Below are 25,771 nucleotides of genomic sequence, written 5' to 3'. Positions count from 1 at the left end.
CTGGAATGTCAAGTTGTTTGGCACTAACTCTACTCATCTGCATTGTACGTATGGTTTGGATGTGCCAACATTTCTTCCTTCCTTCCGTTCTTCATTCATCTCATCGTCCACCATCAATCGGCCTCCTGCTGCATGCCAGGCACTATGCAGGACACTGGGGTGCAAAGGTGAGGGGGGAGACACGGGCCTGCCCTCCTGGAGCTCTGAGTCGGATGGCAGGTAGACAGGCTCTATCAGCTACATGGTGCAGCACGTGTGGGCCAAGGGAGATGAACTCATGGGGGTGCGTTAGTTCCTGTCACTGCTGGAACAAATCCCTGTGTATGTAGTTGCTTAAAACAACGCAGATTTATCATTTTGTGGTTTGGGAGGTCAGAAGTTCAAAATCTTCCTCGTTGGGAGGAAATTAAGGGATAGGCAGGGCTAGATCCTTCTGGAGTCTCCAGGGGAGAATCTGTTTTTTGCCTTTCCAGCTTCTAGAGGCTGCCTGCATCCCTTGGCTCATGGCTACTTACTCTGACTGTTTCTGTCCTTGCATCTCTTTCTTTTCCTGGCCCTCTTGGCTTCCTCTTGTAAGGACACTTAAGCTGAGCTCAGCTAGATAGCTCAGGAAAAGCTCCCTATCTCTGGATCACAGTTGAATCACATCTGCAAAGTCCCTTTTGCCATGTAAGGTAGTATAGGCACAAGTCCTAGGGATGAGGGTGCAGACATCTTTGGGGTGGACATTATTCTGGAGACCACAGGAGGAATAGGAGAGAGGAGCTTCCAGAAGTGCTATTTAACCCCATTCTTATGGGTCAGAAGGTGGGTGAAAGTGGAAGCAGGGAGGTCACCTAGGAGGCTGCTGAATTGGTTCAGACAAGACGTGATGGTGGCCTGGAAGGGGCTGGTGGCCATGGGTATGGTGACGTAGAAGGGGTTGAGATAAAGTAACTAGGAGGTGGAATGGGTGGGGAGTGCGATCAAGGCTGGTAGAAAGCCTAGACAAGGCTCATCCTCTCAGTGTCAAGGGCAAGTAAGAACTTAAAGGTAGCATTTTCAGGGAAGCATTAGCAAGAACATAATTCCCAGCTGGCTGATTCTAATTCTTAAACCCTTCAATCACAGATTCCAGGCAGCTTTATGTTCATGTATGTTAGAAGGAAATATAACATTTAAAGATTTTATTTGCTAGAATAATATGCAATAAAGGCTGATGCTCAGGTTGGTTTCCAAAGAGAAAAGCCTATTTTGAGGCTCGGGGAGGGAAGGCTGATATACAGACTTAGGTCACCAGAGGTGGTCATCCCTCTGGCTAGATGTTGTCAGGGTCGTTGGTGTTTTGAACAAGGAGTGACATTCCTGCGCTTTTATTTACCTTGAGTTTCCCAAGGCAGAGATTGAGCAGTTTAGCTCTCACGAGTGCGATTGTTTGCCCTGCTTAGGTGATTATGTTTGTCATCTCCTAACACCTTATTTACACAAAGGTTGGGCTGCACCACAGCAGAGGCTATATAATAAGTGGTCGTAAAATAAAGGGAGAGCGAAATCGAAGTGAGACGGCCGTTTTCTGAAATGCGCGATACTGTTGTGTATACACCACTACCCCGCGCTTCCGGCCGTTCCAGGAAAGACTCCGGCTTCGTGCATTTATTTCAAGGTAACAGAACTGCTGGCTCAGGGACCAGGGGCCTTGGAGAATTCCATGGGTTCTGAAAGCGAGAGGAAATTTCCTGTCCGATGGCTTCTTATTAGAGGAAAGTAGAAGAAAAATTTTATTACTAATAGATCAGGCGTGATTACATCGGAGTCAGCACATTTTTTGTTGAGAGATATGTTTAGGAGGTATGTTATTATTGTTATTTTTTTTCTAGGGAACCAAGTTAATTGGCATAAAACATCACTCATTGCTTCCTTCTTTCACTGTGTCCAGCTCTTCTTGAGTAGGCTTCAGACACCCGGACCCTCTTCACTGTGTCTCATTTTTGACGCCTCTCCCTCGCAGCAAGCTTACCCTTTCCCCTCTGCTTTGTGACCGCAACCCTTGATGTCAGGGACTTTTAAACTTGTTGCTTGCTCATCTCCTCCCTGCTCTTTGGTATCACTTAGCTCTCAGTACTTGGACAGGGTAGCTGGGTATCTCTTACTTATTTCCTCTCCATGTGGAAAAATATGTCTGTTTTTCAAATATGGTCATTTGTTTTGTATCTTATATATTATTTAAACAAGGAAGCCGAGGGAGAAGATGAATGATAACAGAGACCTGGCTTCAAATTGGGACCCTTGTAGAAGAATAATATAAGTATTTCAAACTCAATAACTTTTTTTTAAAACTAGGACTCCTGGTGCTCATTTTTTTTTTTTTTTTAGAACTCAAATAGGGAACTGACCACATTCCCTAAATGCAGTCTTGCTGCACCGATTTTAATGTTCACATCGGAAAGCTGGCTTGAGGAAGACACGTGTGCTTCATCTCTGAGCAGTTTTGTATTCTGGATTTATAAACAAACTCTCTCTTCCCCTCTCTCCTACCCTGTTCCTCAGTGGCCGTTCCTGCAGCCGCACCCCCAGTGTGTCAGCCCAAGGGCGCCACTAACGGGCATTACCCAGCCCCACGCCTGTCCATCTCCTCCCGCGCCACGGTGGTAGCCAGGATGGAAGGCGCCTCCCAAGGGGGCCTGCAGACAGTCATGAAGTGGAAAACCGTGGTCGCCATCTTTGTGGTTGTGGTGGTCTACCTTGTCACCGGTGGTCTCGTCTTCCGGGCATTGGAGCAGCCTTTTGAGAGCAGCCAGAAGAATACCATCGCCTTGGAGAAGGCAGAATTCCTGCGGGATCATGTCTGTGTGAGCCCCCAGGAGCTGGAGACACTGATCCAGGTGAGCAGGGAGTGAGTTGACCATAGAACAACCTGTGGGGGCAGAGGACCGCATGGGTGTTGTCTTTCTGGTTCTGGAATTGTCCACCGTTGGTTACGGTGCTCCTGCTGGTCAGCGAGAACCTCTCTGGGGAGGTGACATTTGAGCTGAGGCTGCAAAGAAGCCCGAGAGTGAGGCAGGTGAGGATGTGGGGGCGGAAGGGCCGCATATGCAATGGCCCTGATGTTGGAGCAGGCTGTGATCTGCATCATCTGCTTTTGGATGCAGTGGCCAGAGGCCACAGCAGGGAAAAGGACTGTGGGTTTTCAAATTCAAGTCCACCTATGCACGCTGATTAACTTCCTGGTTCTGAAGTCTGTGTGAGACACTGGGGTGAGAGAGTGCCCGAGGAGCCAAAGAAAGCAGGAATTTTATTTTGAAAATGAAAAAATATTTATTAAAATTTTATTAAACAATATTTATTTATTAAAAATTTTAATTGACATTTATTGGGATGACATTGGTTAATAAAATTATATAGCTTTCAGATGTACAGGTCTATAATACATCGTCTGTGTATTGTATTGTACGTTTATCACTCCAAGTCAAGTCTCCTTCCCTCACCACTTACATCCCCCCTTTATCCTCTCCTATCTCCACCCACCCCCCCTTCCCTCTGTTAGTCACCGTGCTGTTGTCTGTGTTCATGAGGTTTTTTTCTTCCTTGATCCCCTCACCTTTCTCACCCAGCCCCACAACGCCCCTCCCCTATGAGAGCTGTCAGTCTGCTCTTTATGAGTCTGTTTCTGTTTTGCTTGTTAGTTCATTTTGTTCATTAGATTCCACATATGAGTGAGATCATATGGTACTTCTCTTTCTCTGGCTGGCTTATTTCCCTTAGCAAAATTGTTTCCAGGTCCATCCACGCTGTTGCAAAGGGTAATATTCTCTTCTTATCTTACCATGGTGTAAATGGACCACAGCTTTTTTATCCACTCATCTACTGATGGGCACTGGGCCGCTTCCAGATCTTGGCTGATTGTAAATAACCCTGCGATAAACACAGGGGTGCATATATTCTAATAGATAAAGGAATTTTAAACAAGCTGGGATGCGTTAACCTGTCAAGGTCAATGAGGGTGGAGTAGAGCAAAGGCCACCAGATGTGGGATGAGGAGGCTGGTGGTGACTTGGGACAGCCATTTTGGTGGATTTATGGAGATTAAATAATAAGAATAGCAGTAATAGTAATAATCAAGCTTGCTCTTTTTGAACACTTGCTGTGTGCTATGGCCCTTGTGTAACCTGGATATCAAGGAAAAATGATCCATAAAAAAATGGAGTCAGAGAACTCGGGCTGTTACGTAGAGAAGCAAGGCGATGAGAGCAGAGGGGGGAGGTGGCCTGGGCAGAGGTGAACAGGGCTGGGAAGGGCTGCGGGAGGGCAGTGTCCTCTAAGGTGGTGTGAGGGGAGGGAACAAACAGGAGGCTTGAGAAGTCTGCAGAGAGAGAACTGAGTCACAGGAGGAGGGACAGAAACAGTTGGGAACCCAGCTGGAGGGCTTCCCCTTGGAGGTCTGGGGGGGTGACTGCCTCAGAGGCTGAAGTTTGGTTTCCTGTCCACACACCCTCCTGAACCAGGAAGAGCTGTTCATGGTGGGAGGTGGTGACAGTTATGGAGGCAAGGAAGAGTCTCATCTTTCTGAGGTTCTGAAATTTGGAAAGCAGAGGGATGGAAAAGACGGCTTCCTTGATTCCTTCTGGCTCTGGGATTATCTGCATTAAATTCTAATGGCCACCATAATCCAGGATGCTGTAGGATTTGCAAGTCTGGGCTGGCTTACTATTTACCTATTTCAAGTTGCAGGGATCGGGGAGTGGAATTCTGAGGCTACTTGTGACCTGGCACCTTCATAGTGATCATTTTTTTTTAATTAGTTTTGATAATCTAACTTGACTCTTAAATAAATAAAAATACACATTTCCCCTCTGGGAATAAATATGATTTATCCATATGCCCTACAGTTTTTTATAATAAAACTTAAAAAAAGATTTTATTTATTTATTTTTAGAGGGAAGGGAGGGAGGAAGAGAGGGAGAGAAACATTGCTTGATTGCCTCTTGCACGCACCCCAGCGGGGGACCAAACCTGCAATCCATGTCCTCGGACCAGGAATCAAACCAGTGACCTTTCACTTTGCAGGATGATGCCCAACCCACTGAGCCACACTGGGCAGGACGAAAAATAAAACTGTTAAATGCTAACATTCAAGGGCAATGTTTCATATCACTCTTTCTTGGATGGTCTTGTCTTTTTTTTCTTTCATGAGAAATGCTTCCAAATGTAGTGATGACAGTATTGGAGTAATTCTGAGCCAGATGTAAAGCCTGGAATGCCATCGAGAACGGAGGAAATAATTATAGAGTAGTTTTAACCAAGAATGCAATTCCATTGAGGCGTGTTGTTGTGATATGTGGTAAGATGCTTTTTATTTAGTTACAATACATGTAATAACCTAAAAGGTGGTCTGAATTGAGTCCATCCACCCTTATGCTTGAATTTCCGTTCTTAGCGAGATCTTGAGGAGATGGCGTATGTCTTATCTTTGTGTCCATATGTAGCCTTTGCATTGCTTTGCATTTAATTACTACCCAATAGAGAAGTGCTTTCTGAATGAGATATCAAACTAGATCTGTGACATTGGTGATGCCATGAAATATCTGAGGTTATTGATACATTTGTTTATTATTTCAGTGTTAAGTCGTTGGCTCTTTCCTTTAAGAAAGGGCTCAGAGGCCAGAATGAAGGACAGGATGGGGGAGTGGAGAGGTCTAATTCTCGTGCTGCCATTAAGACCCACCCCAGGTTTTGAGCTGAGGGGTTTGTCTGTAAAATCAGGTGTGTATAGGTGTGTCCTTAAGACCATTTTTATAATAATTAAAAAAACTACCTTATATTAGGCACCTGTTATGAGTTAGGCACCTTATACCCATCATGCCATTTAATCTTTCCAGCAGCCCTCTAAGTTCATATTAGAATGCCCATTTCACAGATGAGCATTATAATACCAGATAAGCATTTTACAGGTGATGCTAAAAGAGGCTGAATAACTTTCCAATTGTCAATGTGGCAGAGCCTGGATTCAAAGTGAGGTCTGTCTGATTCTGCCTTGCCTTGCCTGGTGAGTCTACAAGCTCTTAAGTAGGTCTTGCTTTATCCTAAGCTCCCGTGTTTCTTAAACATGTACTTTAGGTATAACACTTTCTAGAATTTTAGCAGCATCAAGAACCTTTGGAGTTCCTTGCTGTGTAACAGAAGCATTTCTCTGTTTGTTCCCTCTGTACCCACTGTGTTTCAGTCCTGGACCTGGGGTACCTTACGATCTCTATCTACTGTGGTTGAAGGGTTGAGACTTGTGTGGATCTCCAGTTTTGGTAGGCTAAGTTTAAATGTGTCAATCAAGAATCAAGCATTCTTGTTCGCCCTCAGTTCACTGATCCCTTCGTAGGATGAAAATGCCCACACTGACAGAGCTGGTGACGTTCCTCATGTCATTCCTCCGAGCAGCGCCATGTGTAGTGCTCACAAGAAACACAGCATTGGGAGGGTTTTCCCTGTGGTGTTTTCTAAGCCAGGAAATAGTATTACTGCATCTCTTAAAGGTCTGAACAGAGTGACCGATAGGTAGAAAATAGATGGATGGTATTTATCCGGTAATACCAGGACTTTTGTCTGGATTGAGTGACCCCCCCATAAAGCTAAGCTGGAGAGTGTGATTAATGTTGCTAATAACAAAAACAGAGTATCCAGAACAGTGTAGCCCCCATGGAGTGCCTGAATAGCTTAGAAGAGCCATAGCTGGGGAGGCAGTTTGCAATGAGTTAAACTGTGTTATGGGGTGCCACTGGGCTCTGCAGGAGACCCACAGGCCTTTGTCCCTGAATGGTGGAGGAAGATGGACTGCTGTAGTGGAGGAGACCATCTCATGCATTCATCTGTTCATTTGTTCTTTCGGTCATTCATGCATGTATTTTTAAAATTGCTATCGAGCTCCTGTTGTAACAAGTGACATACCAGGTGTTGAGTAAGGAAAAGAGAATAAGACACACCTTGAGCAAGGTACGCACCTCTCTGTGATCCAGTTTATTAATAAAATGTGCCTAAAATCCTCCACCCTTAGGGTGTTGAGAGGGTTAAATTCTATCATCGATGCATAGAGCTTTGAACTGTGCTTGGCATCTGTTCAAAAAATGGTAGTGATTGCTGCTGTTGTTTGTGTCATTATTCAGGTTGCTCAGACTTTCAGGTAGGGGTTCTTCATGGGAGGGGGTTTGCCTTCGCGGATCATCTGACAGTAACGTCTGCAGACGTTTTGGTTGTCCCGACTGGGGAAGTGCTGCAGACGTCCAGCTGGCAGAGGCCAGTGATGCTGTTAAACATCCTACAACGCACAGCATCGTGTCTCATCACAAAGAACTATCCAGTCTAATATGTGAACAGGGTGAGAAGTTCTGGAGAAAGAGACATGTAAATTAATAATTAGAATTCATTGCATGGGGCTCTTTGAAGTGTGGGGGAAAAATGGAGCCCCAGTGAGGCAAATAGGGGAGACTTTGTGGCTGTTTATCTCCTATGATGATAGTCTTTTGTACCCATTTACAGATGGAGAAACTGAGGCAGTGGGAGGTGAAGTTATATGCTCATGGTCACCTGGTCAGTAAGTGGAGGATCCAGGATTTCCTCTTGGGCAGTATCTGAACTCGTAGCCCACACCTTCGAATGTAGAAATGGGAGGGGATCATTCAGTAGGCCATGCTGAAGGGCATCCCAAGGACACGTGTGGCCCTGTGAAGGATCAGCAAGGGGCCTGTGTGGTTTGAGCTGAGAGGTATGGGAAGTGGTGGTAGGGAGGCTGGGGACGGAGGAGGGGGCTGAATTTGGGAGGTGCCCAGAAAGCCTTGCTGAGGAGTTTGGGCTTTATGCTGTGGGAAATGGGGAGTTGCTGAAAGATTTAAGCAAGGTAATGACATGATGGAAGTTTTCTGTTGGAAAGGTAAGTCCTTTCACAGTGGGAAAGTTGGGTGGGAAGGAGGAGGAAGAAAGACCAGTTATAGGAATACTGCAACCTCACAGATGAGGCGTCCTAAGAGATAGAGGCGGGGCTGCCTTTAAGAGAGTCTGACAAAGAAAACTCGAAAACGACTTATTCTCCCTTCTGCAAGGATTTTGGAATGCCTGCTTTGGTCTCCACATCCGTGTCTGTTCAAACAGAAGCGACATGGGCAGCATGGCCTGGCGATCAGTGTCCAGACTCTGGAGTTGGCCTTCCCATGTTAAATCTCTTCACTGTGTGTGGGCATTGTGCCTTGGGGAGTCGCCCTAGGTCTCAGTGTCCCTTCTGCAATATGGAGGTTGTGGTAATAGTGTTCGCCTGTTAGGGTGCTCTGAGGGGTAAATGAACAAACAAAAAAAACTTGGTTGCTTTTTAACTGTTGTGATTGCTGCTGTTTATTTGTTAGGGAAAGCAGGAAAAAAGAAAAAGAAAAAAGAAACCAAGGAAGCCCCTAAAGTATGTGCATCCTGGGACTGGGCTAAGAGAAAAGAGAAGAAAGCACCTGAAATGTCCTTTGGGGTTTCAAATTCTAAATATTCAAATTGACTCATTTTGCTTCTGCTGTTAAAGTGTAAAGTCCTCTTCACAGAAATGGTTCCCCCGAGGGCTGGGTTGGGCTGCTTACTCCCTGCTGCTGTGTCTTTGTGGCTGGAGCCCAGGGAAGCCACATAGCAGTTTTCTATTCCCTTTCGAAGGCTTACCCCAGCCACCTAGGTCATCATTCTTATCCTGAGCTTTGGTGGATAAGCTCAGCCTCGTATCTATTTGGTGGACTCTGGGGCTGGCTCTATTGATCTGTTCCTCCTGGTTGTTCTCTGGTGTGGTCGGAGATGCAGTTTTGGAGAACCTCGGGGACCCAGAAGGCTCAGGCAGCTCCCCAATGAGCAGATCACCCAAACAGCGTGGTGACCATTGATTCCAAGCTGTGACAGAGGGAGACAGCCTGTGTTCTCCGTGCCTGGCTGCCACTTAGCCCGCAGTGGGGCTCGGGGATCTTTCTAGCTTGTGCCCCAGGGCAAGCCACTTAACTTGTGCTGGGGCTCAGCAGTTCAGCCCACGGAGCACATGTGAGATCCATCCATCTCTAGAATGTCACCCCTGAGACATGTGAAGGCGTCTGCAGATGACTCTAAGCGGGAAATCCCGCAGACCTGCTGTAATACCAGAAAACAGCAACCGGTTTGTTGGTTGTTTACTTTCCTCTAGACTCGGTTCTTAGGGCTGCAGTCCTTGAGCCCATTTAACCTTTGCAACAAGCCTACGGGCAGGTTCTGCTGTCATCATTCTGGTTTATGAGTGAGCAAATACATTCTCAGAAGCTAAGCGGCTTACCCAAGTAAAGTAACCGTCAGCAAGGGGTGGAGCTGGGATTTGAGCCTTGGGGGCAGGATTTCAGAGCCCAAGTGCCTAACCACTGGGCTGTGCTGCTCACTCGGGTCGGTGGTGGTGGCTACACCACATCTGGGCCTTTTCTCAAAGCGTTTACTCCACGGGAAAGACTGGAGGGAGAAGAAAAAATTATTGGGGAAACCTGGGCTGTCTGACATAGTACTACTGCACTCCAGATGTGGACTATTGTGTTTTCATGCAGGGGGGTGTCAATGAGGGAAGGAGTAGGGGAATTAGAGTCAGGTAGACCTGGTCCCTCGTCCCACCGAGTGTCAGGCTCCTCCTATGAAGGGACCAGAGAGCCCCCTCATTTGGAATATTGGCAGGAGTGAATGAGATAACCCACATCAAGTGCCCAACAGAGTGCTGGCGTATGGTGGGCATTTAGGAAACATTATTGCTTCCCCCCTCTCCCTGCCCCCGTTCCATCTTTCTTTTCCAAGGTGAAGTGCAGGGAAGGGAAGAGACACTGATAGGCAGACCTGGAGTACTTGCAGTTCTTTGGCAGTGGGCCAGAGTAAACTGACTGCTTTTTGAAGGCACAGTTTCAGGGAACTTGATTTGGCAGTCCCTCCATCCCAAGAACTTCTTCGTCCGACGCATTCACATGCCACAATTGTTTATGGCCCTGTCCCCAATAAAATTGTCTTAGAAACTTCTGTCATGACTCGCCTTGGAGAAAGCAGCGAACACATTCATCTTCTGTAATCCTCCAGATCCCGAGGTGGCTTCACCGACGGGTAGGACGAGTGCTGGAGCCTGTGTGGCTGGTGATCTGTGGTAGTCATTTTTCAGGCTGTGAATTCTTAGATGTTTGAAGATGTTGAATGTCTTCAGTGTAGCTCCTGCGGTCCCGTGGCTGCGGCTTCTGCAGGTGATAGCCAGGTGAAGGGAGAGATGTTTCATGGGGGTGGCTTCAGTGTTGGGTGAGGCGCCCACCACGGGGGACATGGGACTTGCCATTGGAAGCACCTACATGTAGTAAAAGCAGCAAGGATTGCTCTCCGGCTGGAAAGTGTCCTGGGGCAGCTTGGTGTGATCCCCCCCAGACTGAGCAGGTCACCTCACTGCCCAGAAGGCTGGCTCTGCCCCTGGCATACAGTCTGTGCCTGGGAAAGTTACTTAACCTCTCGGAACCCTCTTGACCTCAAAAGGGTTACCTTTTATGCTCGGCAGCTTCTTTGTCCAAAGGAAGCCTGAAGCTTTCATCTGCCTTGCATGGGCTGGGTCTGGAATTTCCTGGAAGTACGTAGGATCCCGTGGATCCTTTGTTGGCAGGGGTCGGGGGGTGGGGGGGATTCCCTTCCCATCCTGAGATGTCTCCCTGTCTTTGGCTTGCTTTGTGACCTTTTGTGTGGGTGAATGGAAACTCAGCCACTGGTTTTCGCTTTGTGACCTCTCAGGGACTTTTATCCTTTGCTAATAAACGAACAAAGTCTTAGGTGCTTTGCTCAGTACTCGGGCCTCAGGCTGGTTTGGTGAGTACCACTTGACAGCATTTCTTCAGCACGATTCTTCAGGCTTGGGGCCAGGGAGTTTACACACTTATTCCTGAGCCCCATTTTTCACTCCCCATTATCCCACGTGGCTGCCACAGTTCCTGTCCCGGTTTGCAGAGGCTAGGTGTCTGGAATGTGGATCTCCCTGACTTCAGGCCCACACTGTCTTTCTCTGTCCTTGGTTTGACACAACAGGGCTGGGGAGTGTGAAGTTGTATCAAGACGAATTCCTCCTGACTAAGGGAAAACCCACTCGAATGACAGGGTGGGAAAGCTCCCTTCTGACACAGAGTCCCCTCCTCCTTTCTCCCTGGATTTGTAACCTTCCCAAGCTGCAGAGAGCAATTGTGCCAAGTCAGGGCACTGGAGCGTGGGCCTCTCACTGTGTTCTTTCCTGGCTGTGCTCTTTGGGCCTGATGCCACCGTGCTTTAGGGGAGCAGGATTTCCTTTAAGATGTGGGCAGAGGACTGGGCACTTTCTGGGCATGGACCTTTGGTACTGGCGTCGTGACCCAGGCTGCCGTTCTGCTGATAAGGGAGCGGCCAGAGACCATGAGCTGCCAAACCGTTCTCTCTAGAAGCAGAAGTGTTGATTAATTGCCATGACCCGAGGCTGTGACATTTTCCATCCTGTTCTTCTGTCAAGTTCCAAATCAGTCCTCACACACTCACTTACTCATTCATTCAATCATTCATTAATTCCACAAATGTATTGATTGCCTGCTGTGTGCCAGGAACCACATTAAGTACTGGGGACATCATGTGAATAAAAAACAGACATGGGCCCTGCCCCCTTGGAGCTTATAGCTAGAATGACCAAACAACCCAGTTTTTGTGATTCTGAAGTAATTAAGAGCATCTCTTTCTTTCTCAAAGCTCTCCTGGTTTGAAAGATAAATTTCACAGTCACCCTACTGATAGGAAGTGGCAGAGGCAAACCTTATGCATATAATCACACAAATAAGGGTAAATAACACCAGGATGGATGCTGCAAAGGAGAGGGAGGTAGAGCCGTGGGGCACTAAGAGAACACATGAGCAGAACCGACCTAGCCGGACGGGGATTCTAGGAGAGGGAGCTGAGTGAGGGTCTGCAGTGGAAGGAAGCTGGACTGTGTAAGCACTGAGAGAATGGAGCCAAGGGGGCCAGAGGTCAGTGAGCAAAGGGAACTGGGTAAGTGATTAGACTGGAGATAAGCAGAGGCCAAATCGTGCCAGGCCTGTTGTTGGATTGAACCCTAAGAGCACTGTGAAGCTGTGGCTAAGTTTCGAGTGGCTGGGTGACATGATCTCATCAATTAGCACATTGTCATTTTGGTCCCTCATAGCATCCTCAAGGGTAGCAGTGGAGTTAGAAGCTGGTTTGAAGTCATTGGTTCACTGATTTATTCATTTGACAACTAAACATTAATGGAGTGCCAACTATGATGCTCTGCGAAGGGTCCTGATCTGGATTTTGGAACTGGTTTATCCTCCGAGGTGCCAAAAGTCAAGTCCAGGGGACTCCTTCATGGACCCTCCATGGTCAGTGGAGCCCTGCTTGGCCCTGAAGCATGAGGCACTCACGCTGGCCTCTCTACTTTTTAGACTCTGTTGGATAATCATTTTTCTCCTCTGTCTGCTGCCCATGATTGTGAGGTCTTGTAGGTTGAGTCTGTATCTTCCATCACTACATCCCTCATGCCTGGCCCAGTGGCTGGCCCAAAGAAGATGCGTAAGGTTTGAGGAGCAAAGGAATAAATGGGACCTTCTAAATATGTTTTAGAGACCAAGAGCCCTTCATTTAAAACCTTCAAGAAACCAAGCAGAAGATGATTTTGTTCCTGTGCAATATAAGACCTTTCTTTCCCTTACAGTTGTCAAGAGGACCCCTTTCAAATCATTCTTCTGTCTTACTTATGCAGGAGCAGATTCCCTTGGTATCTCCAGCCCCCAGAGCTTTACATATTTAGGGATGTAAGGATGTTAGTGGGGGTGGGAGGGGAGCACCTGAGACACACATTTGTCAGCCTGTGGAACCCTTGCCATGAGTAGGAGATGGAAGCCAGATGAGCTTTTTCTTTCCCTGCCTTGGGCTGTCCCTTCTTCCTAGTAGATCTTGTGCAGGAAGTTTAGGCCACAGCCCAAGCAGCAGGTGACCTCTGGGGAGTGCGGGTTTGGGTTCTTTGTGCTGAAGGACCCATCTCTGAGGAGTTGAAGTGACTCCCTGCAGCTGTCGCCCTGAAGTTGGAGGCCTGCCCTTTCTCCAGTGAAGCCCGCATGCCGAGGAAGCTCGTCAATGTGTGCAAGACTGGGCCTGCAGCCTCTGGCCTGTCTTTACAGGCCTCTACTTCATTATTATTATTGTTGTTTTTATCCCTGAGGTTGTGGATTCCATCACTGGTGAGTGAAGAAGATGTAGAGCTTCTAAGCCAGCAATTAAAGAGCTAATGGAAATTGGCATGTCACTGGAAAAAATGAATTTGCAAATGAGAATTCAGTGTTCCTCCCCAAAAAACTACTGTAAAAATAAAACAAAACCCCAGAAATGAATGCTACTGTGTCCACATTTATATACAAATGTGCATGTGTTTGCTCCTTATTTTAAGTGAAGCAAGACCCTTCGCAAAATTTTGATGGTGTGTGGCTCATGCAATTATTTTCATTGCTTATAACCAAATGTGTTCATTTAGGTAGTTAATACTTACTGAATGTCTGTCATAAAGCAGGTGCTGTGTGAGGTTCTGGTGATCAGCAAAACAAAACAAAGGTGCAGGAAGCCTACTCCCTGTCCTCCAGAAGCTTCTGGTCCAGTATTAATTGTGTCACTAGCTGATACCACCTGGGGTTGACGGTGGCCAGGCACTGCTCTAAATGCTTTCTGTATTTTAAGTCATTTAATCTTCATAAGGACCCTTTCAGGAGGGGGGAGCAGCCAAGGAGCAGAGACGCTAAATAACTTGCCGAAGCTTAAGTGAGAAGTTAAAGTGGGGTCTGGACAGGGGCTCCAGCACCTGCCCTTTATAACCACAGGGCTCCGTGCCTGGTTGGGGAGAGCGACTTGGCCTGGGTAGTTAGTTAGGGCCCAGTGTGGCTGGTGCTGGAAGATAAGGAAACACTCAGGCTTCTATGCACAGAGAGGAGTCTCTGACTCATCCCGTGGGACCCCAAAAGGGCCTTCATTTACCTGTGACAAGACTGCAAGGTATAATGATGATCTGTTGGCTGGGCTCTGGAGCAGGGCTGTCAAACTCATTTTCACTGGGGGCCCATCAGCCTTGCAGTTGCCTTCAAAGGGATGAAATAATTTTAGGACTATAAAAATGTAATTACTCCTTAACTATTAAGGAGTTGAAATTACATTCGGCCCTTTGAAGGCAACCACGAGGCTGATGTGGCCCCTGGTGAAAATGAGTTTGACACCCCTGCTCTAGAGGGATGTGGCTCTCTGCCTTCACATCAGGTGGTGTGGCTGAGTCAGTATAATGTCTGTACAAGCAGAGCCCATGAGCTGCGAGTCAGGTCCGCACCAGTTTAGATGGCGAACATATATTTTCCTTTGTTCTCGGTGGAAACGGGCAGAAGGGATGAAAAGCTTGCTGATGCAGGTTAACTTTACTGAGTGAATGAGGGTTTTAATCTTTTGTTTTTTGAAAAATGAGGACCCGAAGTACAAATTCCTACCTCTCTTTATTGTCTTTTTATTCAGGTGGAGGAAGGTGACATGACAGATGAGCTTTAGAAAAGTGTTTGCAGGCTGGAGAAACAGATATCTATCTGTGGGGACAGGAGAAGGCCAGGGCTGACAGGGTGGACTTTTAACCGGAACCTCCTCTGCCACTTGCTCACTACTACAGCTGCGGGCAAGTTACTCTCGTGTCCCTTGACTCATCTAGAAAATGAAAATAATACTAGGATTTATTACTACAGGATTTTTTTCTTTTTTTGGTGAGGGATGAATAAGATAGAAAGCACATTGCAAATGTTTGACCTAAGATTATTTTTATGAGAATTCTAGAACTTTCTTTGAAGTCCCTGGGATTGTCTCCACTCTGTGTCATGTCAAACTGTGTGAGTACCAAAGAAACGTGGTGACTGTAGGTGCTGACATTCTCTTAGGGTGCCCAGAAAATGAAATATTAATTTGGGATTAATATCGAACACTCAAGACCAAGAAAGCTTTCAAGTAAATAGCTACAACCAAAACAAGGTAGCAGAAGAATCTTTTTCTTTTTTTTAAATTGTGGTTTTAATCGTCTATTAAAGTTCAGACTCTCTCCAGTGCATGGAATGACAATGAAAGGAATAGCGATCTTCGATTTAGCTCGAGCTGCGATTGAATCAGAATTCCTGTAACTGCTTTTTTAGCCCAGTAAAAAAATTTCCCCCCAGAAACTGGATAGACTCATCTTTGATAGGAATAATCGCAGAAGCAGAGAAAGCAGAGCGTACGTCACACATTCTCCTCAGGACCGGGGCGATTTTTCAACATTTCTTGGCAAATTTGCTACTGAGTCTGTAGAGGACGAGCCCAGACTCAGATGAGAGGTGACAGCCTGAAAGTTCATTGATCGCATCAGAACATACATCTTCGCTTCCTTAGTAGACAGGATGCTTTCCTCGTGGCTTAAAATTTCTCTTGTTTCACCCTTCTGTGTAGTCAAAGAGACAGAAAATTAATTCCGCATTGTTAGCCACAATTCAGAAGGTGAAAGAGCTCCTGTGAATAGGGCTGGGTCCACGTGACAATGTTTCGATAGATCAGTCATGGGTGTAGACCTAGGTGCTGATGAACTGAGTTTTAGAACATTTCACCCCCCAAAAGAATTAACTAGTGGAAACCAGGAAGGCGAACTTGTCCCAGACCATCGGCTCTGGATTGTGCAGTCCAGTTCACCTTGGGTTTCGCCCTCTCTTACTTTCCAGACAGATTTTCCATTTATCCTCTCCTCTCTGCAGCTGGCCTTTACTTTAGGTTTATAACTAGGCTGTAAAGTTCTGATGAAAGCCTGCTGAAGCCTGGCTCCCCCGGGGACCTGAGGAAAGGTTAATATTTGCACATAACTGGATACTAGGACAGCAGGAAATAAACACCATCGTAATAGTCACCATGGCCCTGAAGGTGCCCTTCTCTTGGCCTTTTTATGGCCTGGCCTGGTTTTTGTGAGTGTGGTGTGGCCACAGGATGGCTGCTCCACTCAGGCCACCACCGGCTATCTGTCTGGGTGCCCGGCGAAGGCACATGGGCGTCGATCCTCTTTCCCTCTCCCTCCACTCTCACAGATACTCGAGGTGCCTGGGTGGGTGCAGCCTGCTCTCCCCAGAGGCAGGAAGCTGGGCCAACATGGCCCGAGATGGGGAGAAAGAACACAGAGGGTGGAGAGAAGCTGCCTTCCCAGCGTTTTCAGATGGTGACCTTCCTGTTGACAATTCTAATAGCATCCGCATGCTGGTGTGGCCGGGCACTACGCGCGTGCACGTGGGTGAGGTGTGCACTTGCGCAAGTCCGTGTCCCATGGGGATGGTAGTGATACCCATCTCAAAGGGTCACCACAAGCGTGAGCTGAGTTAACCTGTGCCCTAGTTAAACCCTCAGAAAAGATTCCTGTAGTATTATTAATATTATCAAATACGAAATAGTAAGGACAACTGTCCAAAATCAAAAACACATGGAAAAAAAATCCCTGCAAGGAAGGTCCTTCATTTATAGATGAGGAAACAAAATGAGGCTTAGAGAAGTTACGTAACTTGCACAGGCTGAGCATTTGCTGTTTCAGCCATGAGATTTCTCTGTTGCAGGAGAAACACGAGTTGCTTACATACTCTATCTCTCTGTATTAAAGCAAAGACTTCTTGGAATCAGCCATGGAAGTGCCTTGCTGATGGTGGGTCCAGATATCCTCCCTGATACCCTCTCACTCTGGTTTGAAATGTTAGGATGTGGTCTTGCATGTGGATGTGAAATTGCCCCTCCCCCAGCACCACTATTCACTTTTGCTGCAGTTAAATATTTATAGGTAAGGAACTTCTGAAGCAGGAGAAATAAAAAGCAACCGTGGCAAACAAATTAACACCATGTTTCCACTTCCTTCCCGAGGCCCTTCCGCCACCGCTGTGTGAGGAGGTGGAAGGATGCTGCGGGGCTTTGACTCACCAGGGGCATCTTTGAGTTGGCATGCACATGGTCTGCCAATGGCCTTCGTCTGCCTCACGGGGTCTGCGGCTCTTCTTCTATTAATGGCTGAAAGTCTGCTCACTCTTAATACATTTGTGAAGCCACTTTCACACCCACCCTGTCATCCTGCCTCAACCCCTGGCTAACTTTCTACTCCATAAATCCCTTTGCCGGCTGGGACGAAGTATACTGTAGACACAGAGTCACCTTTGTGACCTCTGAGGAGGGGTCCTTCCCTTTAGTTCCAGTGGTGCAGGCTATGAGTAAAGTGCCCGTGCATCCTGGGTTGCACATGCCCTGTGGTCCCAGCGTGACTGTGGAGAGAGCCCCCTTCCACTCTCAGCAAGTGTGCTGGATGGGGCCATCAATCAGATGACCACCCTAGCTGTCGATATCCACGCAAATGGCACCCACTGGTGTTCTTCTTTAGCCAATCTCAGACAAGCTGAGTGATTATTGTACGTCTTCCTTTTTGGTGCCACGTAAGGAAACAGATTATCTCACTGAGTACACAGATCATAGGAGAAAAGCCACGGACAGTTAGTGGTCCCCTGTGGGTCACCATTCATCTCGGTGTAGTGTGAACACTCATGATGGTATCGCACGCCGTCCAGAGAGTGATTTACTCAGCCAGGCTTTGCCTTATGGGATTACAGCACAGGGGGGCCGCGGGGGGTGAGGGCCAAGTGATCGATAGTCCCTTCTCTCTTCCTTCACTGTCAACCTCAGACACGCCTCACTTGTGAGAGGCTGCAGTTTCTCCGTTATATCTTCCGGGTGGTCCTAACGCTAGGGTGGGGCGGGGATGATGCGTTGGGGGAGAGGGAGAGTTTAAGCCAAACAGCACACAGCTAAGTTCCATCATTTCACTGTCTCTGCTCAGACATTTCTAATGGGCTGGCTTAGCTTCACTTTTGCAGCCTGGATGCAGAGAGAGAGAGGGAGAGAGAGAGAAACTTAAAGCAAGTGCATTTAATTTTAAAACGTTTGCTTGAGTTCAAACAAGGTCATTAGAAAATATTTTAGGAGGGTCAAGTTAGAACTATGAACTCAATGGGAAATATTCTTATTGAAGTAAAAATGATGCTATTAATTCAAATGAATACAGTCTTTTTTGCACTGTGTTTTCCCTGTAGGTACATAACCCGCGTTTGCTGATTCATTTTAATGCTGGCAGTTTGTTGGAGTGTTTCTGACTCATCAGAGTTAGATAGTGTCAAACCTCATTGCTGGGACTGGGGACTGTCCAAAGCCTTAGCAAGAGCTCAGTGACTCATTGAAGGGCTTATCCTTTTCCTTCTTACTTCTGGTTCTAAATCACACTCTGACCCCCTAGTGTCATAACAGCCCTTGTATTGTGATGTCCACAAAACCACTTCCCAAATGCATTTGCGTGGATAGCCTACTTTACTGAAGATTTGGGGGGATCAAGAGAAGAATTTACATCATAATAAGGCAAGTGAAAGTTGGATACTGGATGCATGTATTCTTCAAAAATTCTGGGCGTTGCTGGAACTCACCTTGAACCTCCCACATGTCAGTTGATACTCTGTTCTCTCTTTTTCCATCCTTGTTTTTCACGGCTCTCTTGTCTCTTTTCTCTGTTCCCTCCCTCTCAGGGTATAAAATCAACCTTTCCCAATTTTTGTCTATTTGTTTTTAAATTAGGTTTTTAATGCAACACAGTTAAGCTCTCTCCAGTTCCAGGAGACAAAATGAAGTTTGGTGCCTCCACTTCCAGGGAAGCAGTCTAATTAGAATCGATCCCCTGTGGTCCCTTCTGCCTAAATCCTTAGACAATGGCTGTTCTTTTCTGTCCTCCCTGGAGGCGATCATGGGTATGGGCCAGGAAAAGTGCACTCTGGGCACCCTATGTAGAGGACAGGACAAAACCACGGCTTTGACCCTGACCAGTCAGGGTGTGAATCCTGACTCCCCTACTTCCCGGCTGTGTCACCTGGGGTAAGTTACTTAACTTTCCTGAGGCCGTTTTCTTACTACTGCAGATGGGGATCATTTCAGTTTTTCTTGCAATTTGTAGAAAGGGTAAAAATTGAGTAACCTGCAAGTTGTGCAAAGGATAAAAGGATATAACACTTCTACTGTACCTGGCTCAACGCAAACACTCAACAAATGTTTCCTTTCAATGGACAGTTTCCTTGAGGGTTGCCTATGTAAAGATTAAATATCTATAAATTACCTGATTCAAAAAACCGAAACTTGAAAAGGAATCTTGGCTTGGATTTTCTGATGAAACAGATCAGCATCTCAGTTTGCCTTTGCTGCAAATCTGTGTTTTCACACGCAGCACTGGGTCTGCTGATGATGCCTCTGTGCCATGCTCAGCCCAGTGAGACTTGGCTGAAACCAAGCTCTCTGTGCGGCATCATAACTGTTGTAAGTATTAGGTATTGGTGGTGTGATTGGAGGTCACCTAAGTGACTGAGGCCTTGAGTTGTCCCAGAGATATTATTTCCAGGTGGGCCCATCAGAGCTGAATGGATAATGGGGAGATGAACATTAGCTAGGCCTGTGGCTGGGTGTGATGGCGCTCACAGCATAATGAAAATGGATCGTTTGCTAGCAGAAAGGACTTGCCAGCTGTCTTTTCTCTAAAGCAGAGCAGAGCGGAGCCCCTGATGAATAAATGTCAATTAGGTCGATCTAAACCATGGGCAAAGCCAGTCTGTACTCATCCCGCACAGCTGGATTTTACATTCTGGGGTGCCAGGGTTCATGTTAGAAACTGGCCCGCATGGACGTCCTGTTCTTAGAGGCAGGGAAGAATCTGCTACAGGCTTAAACAAAAGAGATTTTTCCTATTGTTCGGTCAACTGTCTAGGGGTCTGCCAAGTCCATCCTGTAGCCTGGTTTGGTACAACCCGTGAACTAAGAATGGTCTTTGCATACTTAAAGGGTTGTAAAATGAACGGAAAAACATGCAACAGGAACCACACTTGCCCTACAAAGCCTGAAGTATTTATTATCTAGTAATTTATAAATAAAGGTTGCTGATCCCTGGTCTAGAGATTTTAGAATATCTCTGATTCATGAAGGCAACATATACTGATGATTGACCTTTTCACCTGTAATCTGATTATGTGGCAACAATGTCTGTTTTAACAAAGCTTAAATGGCATTACTTAAGATAAATATAATCACATTTCTGTATTTAATTGTGTCTTGTTTGCTCCACATGGGGTCATTCTGGGGGACAGAATCTCTAGTTGTTCTAGAAGTAGCCCTATGTCTGTCACCTCCCCCTGAAACTCCCACCTGTCCCTTCCTCCCTGCAGCTCATCTGTTTGCTCCTTCTCTCTCCTCTGTCTGGAAAAGGGGTTGGGAGGGTCTAACTCAGAAGGGCTGCGGAGAGATTTTCACCTTATTCTGCGCATGCCCCTGGAAGAAGCGAGCCTGGTCTAGACCCCAAAGTAATGGCATTTTAGGGAGGGCACAAGCGAGACTCAAAAGTCCAGAAGTGTAAGGGACAGTCTCATGGAGTGTCCTGCCAGGCTGCAGGCTTTAGTACTATGAGACGGGGGTGAATCATCATCATGGCCAATTTATTGGGAATTTTAAGTTGTGGAATTCCAAATCCAGTGGGCAGCAAGGAGTCACCCTCATATTTTAAGAAGGAGCAATTTGTGTCTTTGTGTTGGAGGACAGCAAAATGACAGTCATGAGATTGGCTATCAGGGCAACCCTCACCCAGTGCGGGGCATCGAGCTAAGTGCGTGGCATGGACCATCTCATTCAATATTCACAATGGCTCTGTGGGGGAGGTATTATTCCTGGTTTTCCAAGCAGGAGATGTGGGCTTGGAGAGGTTAAATAACTTGCCCAGGGTGCTGCAGTTAACACCAGGCAGAGCCAGCGTAGTCTGCCCCAGGAGCCCCAGCTCCTACCTCCAGTACTCCTGAAACAAGCTCAGGGTAAAACATTCTAACCAAACAGAAAAGAGTCAAAAGCAACCGAAACCCTGCCTTCTGGGAATGGCCACTTCGGGTGACAATCCTTCAGACATCTTTCTATGTATGTGCAAAGTAATTTGTCTGCAGTTTGTATAACCCAGGGCTTCACCACATGAATCTGTGGCTGCAAATTTTGCACAAATGGCACCGTACTACATACACTGGTTTTTGTCCCCTACCTACAATGAGCTTTCTAATTTTAATGAGTGGGTGTGTAGTGCTTCGCTTTGTGACTGTACCCTCATTTTCGTAACCAGTCCTCTGTAGGTCACTGAAGGTTCTTCAGCAGGGAAATCATTATTACTTTTTTAACTTTTTAAACCGGGTCTCACGCTTTCTCCCTTTGTTTGCAGCACGCCCTGGACGCTGACAACGCGGGGGTGAGCCCGATAGGGAACTCCTCCAACAACAGCAGTCACTGGGACCTCGGCAGTGCCTTCTTCTTCGCTGGGACTGTCATCACCACCATAGGTAGCCGTCCGTTCGCTGATCTCTCTTCCTCTGCAGGCGTCCTGGGTAATGGAGCCGAGTCAGACTTCAGCCCTCACAGTATCCATGGCAGATATTGGGGTTGCCAGGAGGCTTATAAAACACGGCCACGTTACTGCAGTGGTTGTGGTGGCTTTAAGTCAAAGGCAAAGCAGACGAAGAACTTCATTTTTCACACTGGAAGATGCAGGGGCCGTTAGTTTGCAAGGACCTCACGAGAAGGGTAGAGTGAAAAATGAAACGATGCATCGCTCAGGCAGTGGGGCTCCGACTGCTCAGTTGCACTCAAATTCCTTTTTTAAAATTGTAGGTTTTATTTATTACAGTTATATATGAAAGAACCAGACTGTTCTAGCAAGTTTGTTTATGAAAACCAGAAGTTGTTCACGTCCCCCGGGTCACCTCTTTATTCTCTTTTGCTTGGTTATTTTGATACTCATCTTCATGACTAAATATCACACTTGAATAGCCACTCCCTGAATGCTCAGTTTTGGGGGTTAGGTCTTGACTTCCTATGGTGCTAAGATGAGGAATTAGTTCTTTCATCCGCTCCAGGGGAGAAGGGCGCTCTTCCCATCCCCCTGTCCTCCACCGTCGTTGGATTAGATCAAAAGGGAGCATTTGCATTTTTTTTGACTAGGGAAATGCTCTTCACAACTGACCATAGAGGGTGATCTATACTTCCTTCCTGCAGCAATTTTTCTCTTATAATATTTGCACGCCTCCTTCTTTTCCTGATACTTGGGGAGTTTTATATTTTTATCTTAGGGGTTAACTTTATAATTATAATAGTATATAACGACTTAGTGTTCTAGTCTTTAAGCAGTATCTATTACTTCCCTATTATGGGCAATGACATCTTCCTCTCAACATCATCCTTTTAATTTTTACTTTTAAGTTATTAAATATACTTCCACTTCTATTAGATGATTTTCCCACTTTAGATGATAACGCTTGGTTCTCAGCTATTGCCTGTAAAATGAACTTAACATCCCACCTTCTTTCTCTCTTCCACTATCAATTATTACTCTTTGTGCCGTTCTGTAACATCAGGGCATATAATTTACATTCTGGTCTGTTCTCTGGTGCTCATGTTTGTTTTAGTTGTAGTTCTCAGTTAAATACCGCTAGTGTTCATCTCGAGTCCCTTTGCCAGGGTTTTCCTCATCTGATTGGCTGAAACTCATCTTCAAATAGTTCCCTTAAACATGGCTTATAGGAGCAATATCCCCTGAGTTCTTGTGTTCTTCAGAATGGTAGCTTTGCCCTTGAATGGCAGTTTGGCTGGAAATGAAATCCTTGACTCACATGCTGCTTTTAAATGGTCTTGTATGTGTCATTTCACTCTTTTCTGATGTTTATACTTCTGTAGAGAAACCTGATGTCAGCCCAATATTTTTCCCTTCTGTAAGTGACTTGATCTTTTGCTCAACTGCCCAAAAGGTTTTATCTTTATCTTTCCTTTGATACTACTACTAGGTTTTGTTTTATTGATTTCAGGGAAGTATTCCTGATTGTAATCTTTAAAAAAAATTTTTTTATTGTTGTTCAATTACAGTCATCCCTGTTTTCCCCTCATTGCTCTCCCCTGCCCTGCCCACTCTCCCTCTCCCACATGCAATCCCCCCACCCCATTGTCCTTGTCCATGGGTCCTTCATACATGTTCCTTGACTTGACCCTTCCCCTTCTTTCCCCAGTTACCCCCCTCCCCCCTCCCCTCTGGTTACTGTCAGTTCGTTCTTTATTTCCATGTGTCTGGTTCTGTTTTGCTCGCTTGTTTGTTTAGTTGATTAGGTTCCACTCATAGGTGAACATTTTTTCTGTTGTATGGTTTTAGTTCTGTCCTTTGGGAATTCCAACTACACATATATCATCACTTCTTTGCCTGTATTTTATGTCTGTCGTTTTCCCTCTATACCTTTTTAACTCTTAAGATTTGGTTTTCATTTCGGTAATTTTGTCTCTCTATTCCTTGTGTGCGTGTGTGCGTGTGTGTGTCCTTCACAGTGCCTATTCTGCCATCTGTTCCTTCCAATTTTGTTTTCATTTTGTGATCATTAGTGGAATTTTTTCCTTCCCTTTTCTTTCCTGAGTTCTGTTAGCTCCCATTTCATCTTTACTTGTTATCTCACTATTTCCCCCCCTGATTTCTTGCATTTCTGCTTTGTGGTTTCTCTGTGAAGATTCTTAGAGATGATTACTTCGTAGTTCATTACAATTTGTCTGGTTGAGGCAACGTTTTTCTGTTGAGTGTCTTTCATCCATTGGTAAGTTTTGCTGCTTTTTTCACATTTAAAAAAAATGGAAGCTTAATATTTATGCTGGGCCAGTTTCTTTTTAACATACTTGACGCCAAACAAACTGAATGTTCCCGCACCAGCCATCTGCTGAATTTTCCATTCAGCTGGGGAGAGGAGAGCAGGGAGCAGCAGGTAGCTTTTCAGGTGGCACCTCCCAAGCACTGCCTTCTTTTCCTGCTGCTGAAGAAAGACACGTGCTTTCCAAAAATATGGTCCATCTGTGTTATTCCATGATCAGTCTTGCCTTGTCTGTTTTTCTGGACCACGTTCCGTTCAGGGGGGTTCTGCTGCTATCCCTCTTCAACTTATGTCTACACCTGGTGCAAACAAAGATTTTTTTTTTGAAGTTCAAGATGAGACCCTCACTTTTTTTGGGAGGGGTAGGGGAAGGCAGGGAGAGAAACGTTGATGTGAGAGAGAAACATAGATTGGTCTCCTCTGGTGCACGCCCTGGGGACTGAACCCACAACCTAGGCATGCGCCCTAGAATTGAACCCACAGTATTTTGGGTTACAGGGCAATGCTCCAACCAACTGAGCCACACCGGCCAGGGTGAGACCCTCACCTTTATAATTGGATTTTTGCTGGCACTTTCTGAGATTTGCTGCTGATAGGCCCTTTTGTCATTCTTTGTACTTCTCTTTACTTTTTTTCCTGTGTGGTGGAATTTCTAGATTATATCCCTTTCCTAGTTCTGCTGAAAAAGTTTGACAGTTATCTACTCCCATACGATACTGAAGTCACATAGCAATAAAAATTTTCATTTAGAGAATGAAAGACATACAGCGGTCCATGAAGGACAGGCATGGGGGGGAGCCCTCTGCCCTCACAGTGGGAGGGTTCCTTCTTTAACGTCTGGAAGGAACTTTCCCATCTGTTGCCCTCTGAGGGCCAGCTGTGCCCTCTGGCAGGTGCTTCTCTCTCCCTTATCCTTCATGACCACATGCTAAATGGGTGCTGGGGGTCACACCTTCCTTAGGGGGTGCACATCTTTGGTGATCAACTTCTTCCTGGTGTAAGTTGCAGAGCCTAAGGGTTGTTTTAGAGGCGCAATCTCTAAATTTTTGTTTTTGTTCTTAGGCCTAGTATTTAGGTCCTGTGTTGTTTCTACATTTTATGGGCAACAAGACCGTTTGGAATGAGAGAGAATCGTCATTCCTTTTTAGAAAGACGCTTCATCTAATTACATGTCAGACTAGGTTCACGCTCACAAATCTGCAAATATGTTAAGATCAATGATTACAAATATTAGGGGTGTGTATTGCATTAGTGAGTCTGGGGCCTAGAAGCCTTTCCAGACATTCCAGACCAGATTGGGACCCTATTACTCCACAGCCTCAGAGCCCGCGACAGAAAATAAAATGGAATTTTCTTGTTTCATGAAACGGCTACATCAGTATCCTGTACGACACCCTGAAAAACACTACACTGTAGCTACACTGGTGTGAGTTCTGGTGGTACTTACTGTATCAAGTCGTCAGGAACCCAGGGGCTGGGCTGTTGAGCACCTGTGTTCACTGACCCACATGCCAATTTGTGATTAAGGAATGGTGCTTCTAATGAGAAACATTTGATATGTAACATTATATGTTTTTTATATGCTAATTCTAGAATCTTCGAGTTTGTTCAAATGACATGTAGTCCTTTGCTTCTGACACCTGACACCTATTTACTTATTCTGATAACCATTTCCCAGTGGTCCTCTTCCCCACACCAGGCAGGTCCCAGGGGAAGAATCACCTGGTCTAGACTAAGAATCCATTGCCTTGCATGCGAGTGGCCACAGTCCTTAGTTAAGAGATGGACGTGAGATCTGGGTGAGCCCAATAAGAACCTCAGTTCCTGGGCTGTTACTTGACCTTTGGAGGAAGTGTCTTCCTTTCTTAATGGAGGTCAATCTGGAGAGAGATAATAGGCCTGGGACTTGTCAGTCATTTTCTTCCTTTGATGTGTTGCTTTGCCTAGAATTCAGCTAACATTAAAGAAGCAGAGTAAGAAAAGGGGATTGATAAAGG

At 46.0% G+C, this 25,771-nt stretch overlaps 1 protein-coding gene across 3 annotated transcripts in view; it reads left to right on the top strand.

The window, feature by feature from the left end:
• KCNK10 (potassium two pore domain channel subfamily K member 10) overlaps nt 1–25,771 on the top strand; it is a 114,413-nt gene that overhangs the window by 50,785 nt on the left and 37,857 nt on the right. For all 3 annotated transcript variants that reach the window (XM_053928701.2, XM_024568014.4, XM_024568015.4), the window contains exons 2-3: nt 2,527–2,861; nt 21,320–21,437. In XM_053928701.2, coding sequence (XP_053784676.1) covers nt 2,527–2,861; nt 21,320–21,437 — 453 coding nt within the window. The remainder of the gene's footprint in view (nt 1–2,526; nt 2,862–21,319; nt 21,438–25,771) is intronic.

The sequence above is a fragment of the Desmodus rotundus genome, chromosome 7 (genome assembly GCF_022682495.2).
Source record: "Desmodus rotundus isolate HL8 chromosome 7, HLdesRot8A.1, whole genome shotgun sequence".
In the NCBI taxonomy this organism is placed as follows: Eukaryota; Metazoa; Chordata; class Mammalia; order Chiroptera; family Phyllostomidae; genus Desmodus; species Desmodus rotundus.
The sequence above is the reverse complement of the archived record's forward strand: the minus strand, read 5'-3'. Positions and strand labels throughout refer to the sequence as shown.